Source organism: Elgaria multicarinata, chromosome 6, assembly GCF_023053635.1.
Source record: "Elgaria multicarinata webbii isolate HBS135686 ecotype San Diego chromosome 6, rElgMul1.1.pri, whole genome shotgun sequence".
In the NCBI taxonomy this organism is placed as follows: domain Eukaryota; kingdom Metazoa; phylum Chordata; class Lepidosauria; order Squamata; family Anguidae; genus Elgaria; species Elgaria multicarinata.
In genome coordinates, this window is record NC_086176.1 from 89,550,287 (window position 1) to 89,568,238 (window position 17,952).

Genomic DNA, 17,952 nt, shown 5'->3' on the forward strand with positions numbered 1-17,952 from the left:
TGCATGCCAGCCTTCCTCAACCTAGAGCCCTCCAAACGTGTGGGACTGCCACTCCCAACCAGACGGATGACGTAGGCTGACAGGAGGATCCTGGGAATTGTAGTCCCACATGTCTAAAGGGCCTCAGGTTTTTCGGGAGTTATAGTCCCAAGGAATATTTCACTGCGCTCTACTAGTGAGCAGAAAAACTACTTGTCCCGGCAGGCCGCGCGCGAGCAGCCTCCTCTTCCTCCTCCTTGGAACGACCCGCAGCAGCGAGGCAAGCAGCAGCGTGCGGTGAGATTCGGGTCGTCCAAGCGTTACCATGCCCAAAGTGAAGAAGCAGCCGCGTTCTCGACAACAGCGCGGAGAAGGAAAAGGAGCTGGACCAGGTCGGAGATCTCGGGTGTAGTAAGGATATTCCGGGGCTGGGGAAGATAAGAGTCCATTGGGGATGCTGGAACAGACTTCCGCTCTTCCGGGCTCCTCATCCAGCCACATGCCGCCGGTGTGGTTAAAAGTAGTGTCAGTCTTGGAGCACGGTTCAAATCCCTGCTCAGCTATCAAATTTACTGAGGGACCCTGCCCCAGGGACATCATCTCCCAAGTCTAGCTTGCAAAGCTGTTGTATTAATACCTCCGCCTTGGAGGAAAGGTAGTATTAAAAATGTAGAGAATAAAAACAGAGAGCCAGTGTTGTGCAGGGCTTAAGTGTTGGACTGGGAAAGAATCCCAGTTCAAATCCCCACTCCTCTATGAAGTGCAGTGATATTTCAGCCTAGCCTTCTTCACAGTGTTGTTGTGAGGATAAAAGAGGGACTACATACACCTTAAGCTCTTTTGAGGAAGGGTAAAGTAAAATATAATAAATAAGTAGGGTTGCCACCTGGGATCATGTGTTGCTTGCTTGACAGACAGCAATTCAACAGTATTTGATAGTACCAATGTAGTTGGAGTGGTTTCCACCTCCACATGTTCCATCTCATTCATATAAAAGTGAATAATTTACCCAGATCATTGGTCCATCTAGACCAGAGGTGGAGAACTTCTGGCCCTTCAGATGTATTGGCCTACAACTCTTATCTGCACTGGCCAGCATAACCAATAATGAGGGATGATGGGAGTTGTAGGCCAAAACATCTGGAGGACTACAAGTTGCCCACTTTTGCTTTCCCAGTCTACTCTGACAAAGGCTTTCCAAGGACTTGGGCAAATGGCCTACTTACTTAACATCATTAGTAGTTGCTTCTAGGTATTGATGCTGGAAAATGCATTCTCTGTCATTGCTTTATTCCTTTTCCCACCATGTATTGTTTCTCTTTAGATCTCATCACTCACTCTTATTTCCTATTTGCTTACTCTAACAATACTTTGATTTTGCCCACAGTAGATGGGAGAGGAAGGTAGGACCCATGAAGGAATGGGGCAGGTCAGTGTGCAGTAGGGCAAATCTCTCCTGATGCATTCATATTATTAAAAATAGGTTCTTTGGATTTCAATCCTACCTGTGAGGCAAATGTTGAAGGGAAAGTTTGCCCTGAGTTCTAACATTTTCTCTGACAAACTTTGCAAAATAGAGAAGGGGTGTGCAGAGAGACTTGGCACCTTTAACATTGACTAATCTTTTATACTTTGCAAGTTAGAGCCTATTTCATCTTGCCTCCAGTGCAATAGGCTATTCCTTGCAAAAGCTTGTGCTTCAGTTAACAGCACAATCCTGTGCATGTTTACTTAGAACTTGAGTTCACTTGGACTTATTTCCTTGCAAGTGTGTAGAGGTTTACAGACTTAGATTTGAGAATGCTGTGGGTTTCATTCCTTTTTGGTGTAACACTAGGTTACTACTCATGCAGGCTGCACATAATAGAAGTATACAATAGCCCATTGTTTGTAGGGTGCCAGGTTCTGGTTTGGATGTATTAGATAAGGTATCATCCCGTGACTGAAGTCCTACATGAAGAGCTGTCCATTCTATCAGACCACCAATGACAGTCTTCAGAGTAGTTTCATATGATTAACTCATATTTTGTGCTTCTGCTATTTTGCCTTTACAAATAGGTATCAGGTTTAACACTGGACTTGGTCAACATATTTTGAAAAATCCCCTTATTGTTAACAGCATTATAGAAAAGGTAAGTAATAATCCTAATCATGTAAAAAATAAGGAAGATTTTGTCTTTAAAGACAGATGAGTGTAAAACTGGTTAAGTCTAAGGCTGCAATCCAATAACCACTTAGATGGGAGTAAGTCCTATTGAACATTGATTTACTTCTGAATAGACATATACAAGATTGTTCTGTGAAACACTAACAGTTACTAGATGAGATAATGAGAGGATAAAGTTAACAATATCAGTAAAAGGTAAATGGAAATAGAGAAATACAACATTCAGTTTCAAATGTCTCAATGATTTTTATGTCTGGTATTAGGAGCTGCTATATCAGAAATAGTAAGTGAAGTGGCATGCAGTCTCTGGACATATTTTATAGTTGGATCATGCCCAGGAGATAGAAATGTATTGTGCACCGTAACATACTATATGAGATCAACTCTTATTAGATCTGCCAAATGCAAGCTTATTTTTTTAACCAATTTTTATGTAATCCAATTTTATTCATTGTTAGGCGTCCTTATACCCTACAGATGTTGTTCTAGAAGTTGGTCCTGGCACTGGTAACATGACGGTAAAAATGTTAGAAAAGGTGAAAAAGGTAAAAATCTGCTAAGAAGTAATAAAAAGATTTTCTTCTGTTTTCGTTCATACTTGGCTACAGGGAGAGCTAGGAAGGGGTGAATAAGTTCATTCAAACATTGTTGATCATATGGGAGAAGAAGACTAAAGGAAAGCATCAGCTTCTTTCTATTCCCCCTATCTCAGTAAATAATGCATTTCTTTTCTGTGCCTGAAAACTCCTCTAGTTTATGGCCCAAAACTTTTAGCAGTCCAAAACAATATTTCTGAGCACAGTGCTACCACATAGACTCAACATCTCAACTACAGTTCTTCCAGCAAGAAGGCATACTGTTGATAAATACTGAATAATTGTGGTGACATTAGATACTTAACATAAGTCAAAGTCTGGGCGATGTTGATGGCCTCCACCAAGGCAACAGCCTTCCTGTGCCTGACCCCTCCAGAGAACACTTGGCAGGCACAGGGCTGCAGTTGGGGATGAGAAGATGGGAAAGTTAAATTGCACAAGCCCACTCCTGCAAATTGTATGTAGCTTTCCTATCTCCGTCAGTATTCGTTCCATACATATTTATTTATTTGTTACATTTCTATAATGCCTAATAGCCAAAGCTCTGTGGGTGGGTCACAGAAGTTTTTTTAAAAAACCCAAATACAACATAATATATAAAACCAAAGTAAAATTCAGAATGAAAGCCAGCAGCTGTGTAAAGACCTAAAACACATACTTCTAACAAAAATATTAGAAATTAGTTGCTTCTGTTAAACCCTGCACTGGTTGTTCTGATATGATAGTACTGTTTATCATATTTCTCTGCTTATCTTTGACTTTTAGGGCACAATCCTATCTTGTTGGAGGCTGCCAAGTATCCAGTGCAGGGTGGCCACAGCGTAGAGGCGATCCTCACCTCCGTACTCCAGCCACCTTGCATTTTCCCTAGATGGCCAACTTTCATCTTAGTTGCAGCTTCGGGGAGGGGGAGGGAGGCCAGGACACGCATAGGAAGCTGCTTAAAGCAGCTTCCGCAGTCTCCTCCCCTCCCCACTCACAGAGCCGCCTCCTTTTTGCCGTCTCTGCGCTCCATTTTCAATAGCGGAGACGTAACCAGCAAAACCGTGCCGGCTACAAGGGGGTGGCAGAGGGGGCCGGGGGCATAGTTTCTGGGGCCTGGATCCAACCTCAAGCCAGAAACTGAAAAAAACCCCGATGCCCCCTACACGATGTCTAGGAGACATAGGATTGCGAACTTCTAACTAGACTAAATGTACCCTAGCCAATTTATGGTGGAGGTTGGAGATATATAACAGCATTGAACAAACCCAAAGCTAAGAAAACAGCATTGAACAAACCCAAAGCTAAGAAAACATCTGTGATACATATGGTACTTCCTACTGAAGCAGACGTTTGATCATAATTCTAAATTGATATAAAGTCATTCTTGTGTTCATTGTATATGAAGCACATACAAAGTCATTTGTTCATGATTGTCTTTCAGGTTATTGCTTGTGAGCTTGATGTAAAGCTTGCTGGTGAACTTCAGAAGAGAGTCCAGGGCACGTAAGTGTTCATAAAGGAGGGGGAAATGCTGCTTTGTTCTTAGATTAGAATCTCTCTTGTAAATATATTGAGATAATGTTGTGTTTTTTTCAGGGCCTTGGCAAACAAACTTGAAATAAAGATTGGAGATGTATTGAAAAGTGACCTACCATTCTTTGACGCTTGTGTGGCTAACTTGCCTTATCAAGTAAGGGCAAAACAAACCTGTTGAAAAGTTGGAGCAAATAACTTTTGGGTTACTTTTGGCTTTGGGGGAAATCAACACTTTTCATTTTGTTTTGTTTTTCAGATTTCTTCTCCCTTTGTTTTTAAGCTATTGCTGCATCGGCCTTTCTTCAGGTGTGTAGAAGAATGTATGGTATCTAATGTATTTTAGGTGCTTTTACAAATAACTTAGTAGGGGTACTGTATTAGTATAATCAGATATTTAATCTAGAAAACAGATGATTAACCATATGTTAAGCTAGCCTGCTGAAAACTCCTTGATATTTCAAATTGGAAGTTAGAATTAATATGTTGTGTATCAAGTTGTGTGTCTGTTTTTGAATCATGCAAGACTTTCCAAAAACGAGTAATTTATGCCTGAAATGTAAAAGGCCAAGTTTTATCATTTTATTTATTTATTTATTTACAATATTTATATACTGCTCCCCATTCAAAATTTCAGAGCAGTGTACAAGATATAATAAAATAAAAACAGAATAAAACACCTTAAAATAGATTTTAAAAGAAGCAAAATGTACAGTGAACCGTGGCTGGTCATTAAGGAATGGCTTCCTGGAATAATGACGTTTTCAGGAAGCGCCAAAAGGAATACAGAGTTGGCACCTGCCTTACCTCCAGAGGCAGGGAATTTCATAGGAGGGGGGCTACTACACTTTTCCCTGAGAAGTCTGATGTTTGGATACCAAAGATAGTTGACAAAACTTCCAGTTCTGGCATTTCCCCCATGCAGAATTTTCATTTAATTTCATCTGCAAATTTTTGTAGGCATTTAAGGGGTTCGCCTTAGTCTCTCTAAATACTGATTTGGGAAAATATAAGAACAAGAATCTGGTAGTGCACAAGCTTCTCAGAAGAGAAATTTAGGTATTCATATAAGGTACATATTTGTATTAGTAATTAACAGATGTAAATCTCTAATAGCAGCAAAAGAAGCAGAAGACCTGGGAGACACGGCTAAACAAATCTCTTTCTTCGGCATATACTTACTCTTAAGTGTTGTCCTTTATTGTCACGAGCTGCCTCAAACAGTGAGGAGGCAGTACGTGAATAAAATGAGTTGAAATAGCATACAAGAATTGTATTGCATGTAATATTGGCTACATCCTCTTAATTTGCATACTAGTGTATCTTTGTTTACTTATTTATTTATTGTAAATTATTAGATCTCCATAGGGCTCTAGTAGTACACTGGTTTGAGCCATGTGGGAAAGTAAGGGAGAAATTATTTTTTTAAAAAAAAGATGAACAAATATTAACCTAGTTTGCGCATAATGACAACCCAGAGTACCATAATAATAATAATAATAATAATAATATAATAATAATAAATTTATTACCTGCCTCTCCCTCTGGATCGAGGCGGGGAACAACACTAAATAAAATATAATACCTAAGTTGTTGTTGAATTGTGGGTTATTAGTTTTGAACCCTGCACTATGGTTTAACTAATACCAAAAATAGATTCTTTTCCTGGATTATTTAGGTTAACAACCCATAGTTAAACCATGGTACAGGGTTTGCATGTAACAACAACCCACAATTCGACAACAACCCCTACTTAGCCTATACTCTGGGTTGTCAAGTTGTTGACTTTTCCGGAAAGGATGTGCTCCAAAGTTCATGTCATATTTGTTTCTCTTTTTTAATTTCTAGGTGTGCAGTACTCATGTTTCAAAGAGAATTTGCTCTCCGCTTGGTTGCAAAACCAGGTTCTCCCCTATACTGCAGGCTCTCAGTTAATACTCAGTTATTAGCCCGTGTTGATCATCTGATGAAAGTAAGTAAAACAATAGGTAGCTAAAATGGGGTTCTGGAATTTCAGATCAAAGCTAGAGGAGAGCATGTTCCTAACAAGATGCAAATATGTTTTTGTTGGAGAGTTAACTTTATGATGCTTCACAGGTAGGCAAAAACAATTTCAAACCACCGCCCAAAGTTGAATCCAGCGTTGTGAGGATAGAACCAAAGAACCCTCCACCGCCTATCAACTTTCAGGTGAGACTCATCAATATTAACATGAAATCCATGAAAACAGCTTACACAACTAGTGTGATCTTGTTCTGTATATCCTTCCTAAGGTGGTATAAACCAGTCTTTCCCAACTTGCTGCCCTCCAGGTGTGTTGGACTCCCAACTGTCAGGATCCCTAACCAGCTTGGCTAATGCTATTCATGGTGATTTGGTGGGGTGGGGAAGGAATTGTAAAAGTTGAATGTGGCTTTCCATGGAAGGGCCTTTCCTAGACGATAAATATTTTTTGAATGGAGTGGTACTCTAGCAATACATAGAAGGTAAAAGCAAACACGTGGATCATATTCAGATTGACAAACGAGAAAAAGGCTGAGGTTGGGGTGATCAAATGGTGGAGAAGGGAGCAGATGCTCTTGTGAATTCTCTTCTGCAAATTGTTACTAGGAAATGAACACTGCTGAAATAAATTGTCTTGTGAATTTATTTAGGAGTGGGATGGTCTGCTAAGGATAGTCTTTGTCAGGAAAAACAAGACACTCGCTGCGGTTTTTAAGTAAGTCAATATCAGAGGAAATGTTCAGTTTACAGCTGTGGTGCTATGTTTAAATAAACAATGAACGTTTTATTTTTGTAACGATGTGAAAAAGCTCGACGTTTCGGATTGAGAAGAATCCTTAGGAGCCAAAACAAATAAATTACAAAGCCATTATTTAATATAAAAGAAAAAGAACAACACCTATACAGATATAATTGAAAATGTGGATATCTATAATAATATAGTTTTTCGTTCTGGCAACTACAATACTGTGCATATCTCTCTGTCCTGACTCCTCCTGAGCTGATTCTTAACTAAAGAACTTTGGATATCTATAATAATAATAATAATAACTATATTATTATAGTTATATAATAATGTATGCTCAATATCCCCAACAGCCTCTTTGAAATCACATGTGATGGACAAGACCTCAATTAGTGAAATGTTCTAAGGAGGTTAATATCATCTGCCTGCAGGTTTTTGACATCCTTGCTATATAAGGAGATTATAAAGAATTGTGTTGTTGTTTTAGATCCTTCAAAATCTTTAGCTATGTCAATCAAGCATGCGATGGACAGGTAGAAAATTAACACAGTGGCTGCAAACAGTCCCTTGTGGTTGGATGCTGCCAGTATTATTTAGATGTGTATTGACTTCTCCATAGGTACAAAAATAATAACTCGGGTTGGAAACAATACATTTGCAAAGAGAAGAAATCACATTCACACTTTTGCCAAAACAAAAAAAAGAAGAGGCCCATATAGCCATGCGTAACCTTCCTTAATTTCATTTATTTCAGTTCAAATGCCGTGAAACAGCTGCTGGAACAGAATTATCGAATTCACTGTTCGCAAAATAACTTGGTAAACCTTTCAGTAGTTGTTTAGGGCATGAGATGGGTGGAGGTTGGTTTTTTAAAACAACTTTCATATAATCATTGTTGCCTTGCTCCTGATTTTATTATGTGCCACATAAATTTTCTACTTTGTGCTTTACATTGACAGGAAATTCCTGAAAATTTCAGTATTGGAAATCTCATACATGGAATCCTAAGAGACACGGGTTACTCAGAAAAACGTGCAAGAGTAATGGATATCGATGATTTCATCAGGTAAAACTATATAAGTTTCTTTCAAGCTTAAGTGCTTTGCATGCTCTGTTTTAAATAGAGATACCTTGTTTTCAAAATGAAAGTGATGCTAGGTGTGGGGATTATGCATCGTAAGTTAGATGCTACTGCATTTTGCCCTCTTTGCAAAGTGTTATCAGTTCCTGTTATGCCCCATATAGTTTAGCGAGACAGACTGTTTACCATATGCATAATGTCAGAGGAAATGCTCCTGAGGCCAGGTTACACCTAAACCCAACTCTTACATTTTACGTAGAATGTTGTGCAAAGATAGCTTTTAGAATTGTGCCTACTCCTCTGCACATTAGCTGCAGGAGAGACAGGCTGATCTTTTCCTCTCATAAACCAAGGTGTGTTATTAGGTGGGGAGATGTAATAGTTAGTGTTTTACTAAGTCATGAAGTTGATGCCTGTACAGTGGTACCCTTCTTAGGAAGCTGCCGAGGGATGCTACCATGATGTAGGAGCGTGATTTGGGAGGAATGGTACCCTAGCCCAGGAGGTTATGTGGTGAAGCATCATTATGGGAAAGTAGCACAACTGCTTTAGTGATGTCAAGATGTACTTGCACTGTTTGCAGGGTTGTTGTCAAGTTCCAGTGCTGTGCCTGGTGGCAGTGCAGTTCTGTTGCCAAAGAATTCTGTTGGAGGCACTGTGCATGTTCCTGTTTATATATATTATTGGTACTTTGGGCTGCTGATGGTGTGTAGGAATGGTCGCCATCTTGTTCTCAGTTGGGCTCCATTTATTTCAATGGAAGAAGGAATCAGCGTGCGTTCTCTCCCAGACATCTTGAATGTTTCTTTCCTGCTTCTGAAGTCTTAAAAAGCCAATATTCTAAATCTTCCCAACTACTTAAACCAGGGTTGGGAAACATGCGGACCTCCATATGTTGATGGACTGCAACTCCCATCAGCCCTAGCAAGCATAGCCAATGAGGGATGATGTGAGTCGCAGTCTAACATCTGGAGGGCCACACGTAATCCCCATCTCTGACTTGAATTGTCCCACAACCAGCTTTTGCACATCGGCAGTTTGAAGAGAGGAGCTGTTACCCAGTGATTTAGTTCTGAGGGTAGCTGTGCAGGAAGTGTGTATTAGGGAAACTGAAGGTTTTAGGGATATTGGTTCAAGACATCAAAAGCAGGGCGAAGCTGCTCAGAATTGTTTTCCTCAAACAGAAGCATGAGGGTGGGAACCTGTTCCTCCAGCACTGGAAACTAAAGATAGAAGATCCTGGGGACCATTGGGAAATGGTATCCATTATGCCACATAAAATATGAGCATAATGAGAACTGAATGTTTTTGTCTTTCAGTGTTCTGCATGGCTTCAATGCAAAAGGCATCCACTTTTCCTGAAGGAAAGAAGATGGAAGATAACTTGAAAAACATCATTTCACAAGGATGAACTGAACTACATAAATAGAATTTCACTCATGATGTGTGTAAGCTACTCTGGCCTATGGCAATTATGTGAAATGGGTTCTTGAGCATAGGAGCCAACCACCACCACCACCACACTTTTATCCATCTTTTTTCTCCTCTTAGTTCTTTAGGATAACCTCAGTAGCCATTGTTAAGGGTCCCATGAAATACACCTCTTTATTTTCCACAGCAACCAACGGCTCTCAACAACTAAAGCAAGAATATCTGGGTCGTGTTTGCTGATACAAGCAAATAAGTACTAGCATTGTTACTCTTAAAGAATTAATGAGTCTGAGATGGGAACCAGGTTTTCCCAATTGTCAAACCTGATTGTTTATATATTTTTATTGTCAGATCTTTAGTATTGGTCTTATACTGTGCATTGCAATAATTAATTTATATCAAATGGTTTGTAATAATCAATACTCTATAACCACAATTATACTATACAATTTCTAGCCATAAGAGCAAGTTTCCATTGTCTACAAAATTCTTCAAATGAAAGAGCTATGAATAGTGGTCCATACTGCTTTCATCCCACTATGTACAGAAGCCTTCCCCCCCCCCCCGATCCCCCCCCTTGATGTTTTGGACTACAACTCCCAGCATTTCTGACAATTGGCCATACTGGCTGAAGTTGATTAGAATTGAAGTCCAAAACATCTACAGGGCACCAGGTTGGGGCAGGCTGCTATAGTTATGTTCATTCCCCTCTTCAAAGAGCAGAAGTGTACAAAGACTGTATTCATGCTGTCATATTCAACATTTCTGTCCCTCAATTAATGATCCTGTAGCAAGCAGGTAACCTGGGTTCCTCATCACATCTTCAAGGTGAAAGAGATCATAGAATTTTAGCAGAAGCTAGTGCCTAAATGAAAAAAGGAAAGTAGGTTCCAGGAAAACCTCCACCTTTAAAACATTTATGTATAATTGGTTGCTGTTAATAGCACAGGAGCTGGTAATCGTAGAAAATTGGTGATCCCTCTGCTTAGAAAAAAAATGTATTTGGTCCTAAGAAAAATGATAGTAAGGCCAACATATACTTTGAATATATTTATATTCCACCTTTCCACTCATGAGAAGCTCAAGGTGCCTTAAATCGGTGGAAGTTAAAATAACACTGTACAATCAGTTAAAACGAATTAATGCTATAGTCAGTTGGGCCATACATGCTAAAGTAATATTTTTGTCTGAGCTCAAAATCTGATCACCTGTGGCAGAAAGCTCCACAAGCTCAATGAAGAAGGCTCCATCCCACATTCCTGGTGGCTGGACCTCTGATAGTGGGACATGCAGCAGCACTTCTGCTCAAGACCTCAATGGACAGGCAAGAAGGATTGTGTGGGAGAAGGTTCCAAGTCATATAAGGCTTTTAAATAATGAACACTTTGAATTGGGCTTGGAAACAAACCACTGCTTTCTTCAATATCACTGTCATACTGTCTCAAGGAAGCATTTTAACAGGAAGGCCAGCTCACCTTAATTAAGGTGATAATTAAGGTTATCCAGGGAGGAAAGGAGTTGAGTAGCCAGCATCACGTTTAAAAGAATTCTTGTCTACATCAGCCTTCTCCAGACTAGTAACCTCCAGTTGCAGTAGAATGTTGGCTGGGGCGATGGGAGTTGTAGTTCAACATATGTGGAGGGTACCAAGTTGGGGGAAAGCTGGTCTACATCATCAGGTTACTTAAACTGAACAGTATCCCTAATAGGAGAAACAGCTGCCAAAGCTACATCTATTGGTATCACCCTCAATGTGGAGTGGGGTTCACAATGGACGAGTGACTGTGATGGTTCCAGTCTTTGAGAACATAGTATTGGAACTCCCTCTGGCCAAAGAGCAGTCGCAATCCCATAGTTTGGAGTCATTCTGCCCCCCAGAGGCAACACTTAGGTACTGATATAACGATAGATCGTCTTGGAAGGGATTGGCAATATCTACAAGCAGCGGGCTGCAAGCAATTTCTGGATAACCCCACCGTTTAAAGCTTTAGAGAGATAATTTGTTTAAACTGATCGTTATGACTTGGGTTTTAATCGCCAACCCTCTCAAGCAGAAACATGGCCCTTGGTAGCTTGTTCTTGAAGCCAATGTGCACAAATGGCCTACTTTACTGGAGTTTCTTACTTGGTGTCAAATGCGTTAGTAGTTTGGCAGAATATGGGTGTCTGAGGCTAAACAAGATGCAACCAAGTTCGTTCAGGTTTCTAATATGCAGTTTGAGGACACAGCTAAGTGAAAGCCGATACAGCCTCAAGGGGTTATACCTGTGACTTTTAGAAATGAGGCAGGTTTGTGTGGCTCACCACAGATCATATGTTGTATTTTCTTTTGTTGAGAAATAAAAGAAATTTAGGCTTGGTACTTATTTGTGGAAAAGTTGCACTTGTGAAGATCATGGCACCACCAACATTTAGTAGTCACCTACAACTGTTTTAAATTAAACACCTAATTAGTAAAACAGCCAATCCTATTGCAAGAATTGTCTATCCATTGGGATGCTGCCCCCATCATGATAAAATGTGAAATTAGATATTAGTATCTGCTACATGGCAAGAAATAATTGCCCTAATGGAAAGCACATTTAACTCATGAATACGTTGTTACAGGGAACCGAATGGATCATTCTTTCTATAGAGCAAAGTAGGGTTCCCCTTTATACCCACACATCAAAGCTAGGGCCAGTGAATTGCTTCTAGGGGGATCTACATGTTTAGACAGAGATTGTGGGGGAGGAATTGTCTCTCTCCTAATAATTATTTGTGCTGCCTAAAGGCAATCGGGGAGTAGTATATTTTTAGGCACATTCTTTTCCATACAGACTTTCTCATCTTTACTATTCAAGTACTAACAGTATTGTAAAAAATCATGCCAGCCCAAGATGTATAAATTAAAAGCCAAGACAGTTTTCACTGAAATACTTGTAGCTTGGTATAAGACAAATTGGGATAGTATGGGGTATATAAAGATCTCCCATACATCTGTTCTCAAAAAACTTAACAGTAGACATCTCAGTTCAGATGGATGCGGCTAAAAAACCACACGTTTTACAGAGGGGTATATAGAAGTAAAATTCTCATTTCTAATTTATATTTCATAAATTTATTGAACACATTGTGTAAAATCTACATTGTTTCAGTTTTCATGTTTACAGATAGGCGCTTTGTCACCATGATATGGCAAGGGACATACAGCCTACCCTTCCTATGGGAATTGTATTGAATACTGAGAAACTCTGGCTCATTTAAGCTCTCTTCTCATAGTTTTCCCTTTATTTCCCTCAGCCACAGCACAGATGGGCTTATGTTCCAGAAACAAAATGTGAAAACAGTTCCAAGAAATGTCTCCTGTTGATATGAGCACCTGGAATGTATTTTGGGAACAGGGAGAACTCCTAGAGAGGTCTAAAATTCTTCTGACAAAAAAAAAGAAAAAAAAACACATAAAAGGGTAAAATTCTTTTGGATATCAATTTGCAAAAATAATTGAAGTGCCACCATCTTAAAAAGTGCTGGATACACAGTGCCATTTGTGAAGGTTTCAGGCATCATTGTGGAATTTCTTCAACATCAGACAAGTTTTGTGGAGTTTATTGTGCAAATCCTCAAATGGTACAAATCCACCCCACTTTTCAGCTGATGGCACTGTACAAATGGAAAATATGCATTAGCTACTTTCTTTTAAAGCAATAGTACTAACTACCTGCAAACTACAGTTAATGCACATGTAAACTGTCATGCATCAGAAGCCAATTTTAGTAGTACGAGAAAGGGTTATTTTGGTATCCTATTTCTTGGATACCTCTTACCCCATAAGTAGAGTTCAGATTGCACCTTTATTCTGACATCACACTAGCACACATACTGTATATCTGTATTATCCTAAGATACAACTCTCCTTCATAATCAATTACCTTTTATTATACATCCAACTAATTTATAGTTTTGTTCTTTACAAAGAAGATGTTAGACTCTTTATGGTATTGAAATAAATCATGATTCCAAATTTTTACAGGGGAAAGTGGAACGCCTGTCAATCCACACTGACAGATTGTTTTAATTCCAGGTCAATGATATGGCACATAATGTGAAATGAAGAACTAGTCATGAAAAAAACCAAAAAACCACACACAAAACCCAACACACATTAAAATGTACACACAATAAAAGTAATTTACATTGACAAATAAGGAATGTCATTTATTAAGGCTGTGCTTTAGAGAGGACGTTTAGGGTCAAGTCGCCTTGGTCAAGGCACAGATCAGGAAGAGGTGAGCACAGCTGTCTAGAAGAGGAGGTATATACAATCACTTATGAGGTGGGCATGCATGCAAATACAAAACTGCACAGCTGTTCTTTGCAACAAAACTTGACATAAGGGAAACAAAATACTGTGAAGTTTTTACCAGTCCACCATTTTACTTCATTATTTTAAAAAAATTGGCAAATATTTCCAAAACATAAAAGATTCACAATTTGAGTAAGTTAAAACATTTGAAACAAAAGTGCTTCCCAGCTCCAAAACCTGCCTGGTTGTGCTATCTGGTCTAGAAGCATTTTGCAGACATCTTAGGAGTGTGAAATGTTGGCCAACTGAAATGTTGGCCAGGGGAAGAAGGGACATGACATTTCCACAGACACTTCAAAAGTTTTAGATCTTTCAAGTAGTTGACTTCTTACAGCTTCATTTCCAACCAACTGCATCGTACAGCAATGAAGGCTCAGGCATTCTTTAGCAGCAGAAGTTTGCCTCAAAGGGCACGTGGTCTCTTCGGATTGATTTGTTTACTGGCCTGTTCCTCCTCTTGTAGTGCTGTGCGGAAGGATTTCACTTTATCTTAAAACCAAAAAAAGGGAAATAGTTACCAACGAAGTAATTTCAGCATGGTTTTTATATCCAGGCCTTGAGACAATGGCTGCATTCAGGCATCATGGGAACAAGCACCTTCAGCCTTGGGCTTATGTGTTCCCCACCTCTTCTCCAGCATGTCCACAAGAAGGAAATCAGAAGCTTCAGCTTTTGATTTAGATCAACCATAGTTTAGCTTTTGCTTGAATCCTTAATTATAATTATGGTTAGTGAAACAAACCAGCTTCATACACCATAGTTTGAAGTTGGCTTGTCAGGTTTGGACACAGCAAACTAGTCCACATAAAACGGAAATGAAAGCTTCTGAGCAAACAGCTATACCATAGGGGGAAGGTGGTGTCCACAAGCCCAAGGCTGGCTGCAGCTCATTTTCATCACACACAACTATGGTTCAGCATGACATTCTAATGCAGCCAGCAGGTTGCATATTGTAAGTAGCCTTGACTATGCCAAGTAGAAAGGCAGTCCATACATTTCTATATAAATAAACATACATATTGGAAATACAGATATGTCATCATGCAACATATGGAAGGCAATAGCACCAATGCCACTTGGAATAAGAAACCAGTGGGAACCAGGTGTCCCATTTCGAGTAGGATACAAAGAAACCAACAAAAGCTTGAAGAACTGGACCAAAGAGGAAAAAGAATGGAATGCCCTTTCAACTGTTCTTCTGGATGTCTGAGAAAAAGTCTGACACCTAAAGGACAGATATTCATAAATACCGAGAGGTAGCACTAGATGCAAACTGAAGGAATTTGTTCACTGGGGATTTAAAAAGGAACTAGGTGAGAGTGTTTGAAACCAGTCAAAAGAAAGGCTGCCAAGTAGCACACCTAAAAGAAATTAGATATGTGGTGCCATCCTTTAATCTTGCAGCAGTAATCAAATTGGGATCATATGCTATGGTATTACAAATCAAAACCCTTAAAACTGTAGCTATCCAGAATTAGTTTACATACCACTTTACGTTTCTCAATCTTAATATTATCGTCTTCCCCTACGAAAACTATGGTCTTTTTTATTATTATCATGCTGAAAGATAGGAAAAGGGGAGAAGAAAATACAGCAGCTTTTAGCTATTTCCCACTAAATTTTAAAAACAAACCAGTTGCCAATTTGAATCTTGTCAAATTCTTAAGTGTAACACAAAAGCTTTTCTAAACAGGTATAAAAGCCTACCTCGAAGTTCAGTCAAAATGTAAATTTTTTGTTCTAGGATTGCTTCAAGTTGTGTAGCGTATGAATCCACATCATAGTCTACTTCTTCTGTCATTTCCAGGAGAGCTTTTTCATCTTCTAGCCACCTAATAGATTCCTAATAAGATCAAAGAAAAATACTACAATCAGTTTTAAGGAAGACGAAGTAATGGGTCTGAAGCTGAAGCTTTGCTGCTCTCAAAATCATTGTTGTTTCAGAGAGAGGACAGTTAAAGCAGTACAAATTGTATTGAGACAGTAAAATAGTTTTTAAAAGATTCCGAAGTTGTATCATTTTTAAAGCTTATTTCAATGTGTATCAGGAAAGAACAAAAGTGGTAGCACCAATCTTTTGATATAAATTTGAAGCATATGTAGGTGGAAAAGGAAAGATGTGATCTAAGTTATCATATGTTTTACTAGGTTAACATGCCCTAAACAAGGCCTCAAAACCTCTTTCTGTTCAGTTATGCCTTGCCGTTCCAAGTTTTCCACTATACCACAAGGTACTTAACAGCTGTTAGAAGTTTTTGTTAAACCCAAACTGGAAGGGGGGAGCTAGAAGCACAAGCCCCCCATTGTTTTATGAAGTTCTTTGAATCCTTGCCTTTGTATTACCCCAATGTTCGACATTACATTTACCTGAAAAACAGCTCTGTGGTCTTCTACTACTTGCTCTTCCATTTCTACCATCTGTGACACAGCTTCGTGGAAAGTGAACAACTGTGGTGAAACTTCCTCCTCCTTTTAAAAACAATGAAATATACTATAATTCTACAAGCCAAACACTTTTTGAAACAGAAAATAAAGGAAAGCAGTATTTTGAAGAAAGAAATGACAGAGAACATTCTGAAACAGCTTGCCTGTTATCAACTGAGACATACCCGATTAGATCTACAGCTACTAGCCGTAATGGTGCAAAATAGAAAGGCCCAGTTCAGAGTCAATACACCTTTGTTTATAGGCAGCACAGTTTAACAGCCCCAGGAAAGGAAATAGGAGATGGCGATGTCCATCTGACCCTGTTTGTAAGGTTCCCAGAGGTACCAGGCTGGTCACTGTTGGAGAGCAAATGCTTCTTTAGACGGACCTTTGTGGCATGCTTATGTTTCTATTAGGCAACACTATTCAAATGTATCCCTTCCAATGCAAGCAACCCAGTCCTGTTTTGAGATATACATCAGTTGAGAAAAACAAAAGCAATTTATTTGAGAATAACACTCGGGGGGGGGGGAATACAGCAGCACACTGGACAGTATCCAATGATACCCACATGCTAGTGGGGTTCACTGCTAGTGCAACAGGAAGCCAGCAGATCCTGAAACAAACTAATGAGCAGAAACATTCGTTTCCAGAATGGGGCAGGTTGGTGGATTTCACAGAAGGGAGCTCCACTGACCTGTCCTGTTCCAGAAATGAGCATTTCCCAACTCTACTCAACCACACAGATCTTTAGACAGAGCTGGTCTGGGAGGTCAGGGTGGCTCCTCCCTCTGAAGAAGTGACAAATCAACTCGGTGTACATGGTCCAGAGGGAGGTGCCATTCCAAAGTGAAGGAATGCCCTCCGTGGAGCTCTGGAGAATGGCCGTTTCATACTGCTTTATATTAATTTCCTATTTTATATTGTTAACCAACTGAAGGATGTTTGGAGCCATGTTTGGAAGGAATTACATTTCACCACTACCACCCCAAAGAAAACATAAAATTTAGAGTAAAAAAATATTTAAAATAAAAGTATAGAAAAAATATTTCCAATGAAATTGATTGGCAGTTGTTTCACAAGCACAAGGAATAATGCATGCAACGTATATATAGCGCTTCCTATTCAGAATTTTGAAGTGGTGGACAAAATAAAATAGATTAAAAACAGGGAAAAAAACAATAAAAGTACATTTTTAAAAGAAACAAAGTGCAAAATGAAAACATCTTTATTCCAAGAAGCCTTTCTTTAACATGCAGCCTTGGATTACTGTTATTGCTTCTTTTAAATTTTGTACACCGCTCCAAAATTTTTCAATGGGGAGCGGTATATAAATATTCTAAATAAATAAATAAAATAAACCATGGCTGCTCATTAAGGAAAGGCTTTCTGGAACAATGACTTTTTCAGGAGGCACCGAAAGAAATACAAAGTTGGCACCTGCCTGACCTCCAGAGGCAGGGAATTTCATAAGAGGGGGGCCACCACACTGAAGGCTCTTCCCTTGGTGGACACCAATCGGAATATAGGTCTATATGGAACCACCCTCGGATGACTTCAGTGACCGGGCAGGTTGATAGGGGAGAGGCGCTCCCTCAAGTATCCTGGTCCCAAGTTGTTTAGGGCTTTGTACACTAGTACAAAAACCTTAAACCTGGC

At 39.4% G+C, this 17,952-nt stretch overlaps 2 protein-coding genes across 5 annotated transcripts in view; one reads left to right on the forward strand and one right to left on the reverse strand.

The window, feature by feature from the left end:
* Window positions 1-244: 244 nt before the first annotated feature.
* Window positions 245-11,833, forward strand: DIMT1 (DIM1 rRNA methyltransferase and ribosome maturation factor). The gene is made up of 12 exons (XM_063128026.1): window positions 245-371; window positions 2,038-2,111; window positions 2,605-2,691; window positions 4,169-4,230; window positions 4,324-4,417; window positions 4,520-4,569; window positions 6,109-6,232; window positions 6,358-6,450; window positions 6,915-6,979; window positions 7,764-7,827; window positions 7,969-8,075; window positions 9,410-11,833. Exons 1-12 carry the CDS (start codon window positions 305-307, stop codon window positions 9,450-9,452), a joined length of 930 nt encoding a protein of 309 aa, XP_062984096.1. The 5' UTR covers window positions 245-304; the 3' UTR covers window positions 9,453-11,833.
* Window positions 11,834-12,567: 734 nt separating this feature from the next.
* The window catches only part of KIF2A (kinesin family member 2A), a 56,826-nt gene continuing 51,441 nt past the window's right edge, over window positions 12,568-17,952 (reverse strand). For 2 of the 4 annotated variants that reach the window (XM_063128028.1, XM_063128027.1), the window contains exons 19-21: window positions 16,234-16,335; window positions 15,574-15,709; window positions 12,568-14,355 (exon numbers count right to left, since the gene is read on the reverse strand). In XM_063128028.1, coding sequence (XP_062984098.1) covers window positions 14,270-14,355; window positions 15,574-15,709; window positions 16,234-16,335 — 324 coding nt within the window. In that variant the 3' untranslated portion in view covers window positions 12,568-14,269. The remainder of the gene's footprint in view (window positions 14,356-15,573; window positions 15,710-16,233; window positions 16,336-17,952) is intronic. The other 2 variants (XM_063128029.1, XM_063128030.1) reach the window with 2 other exon arrangements.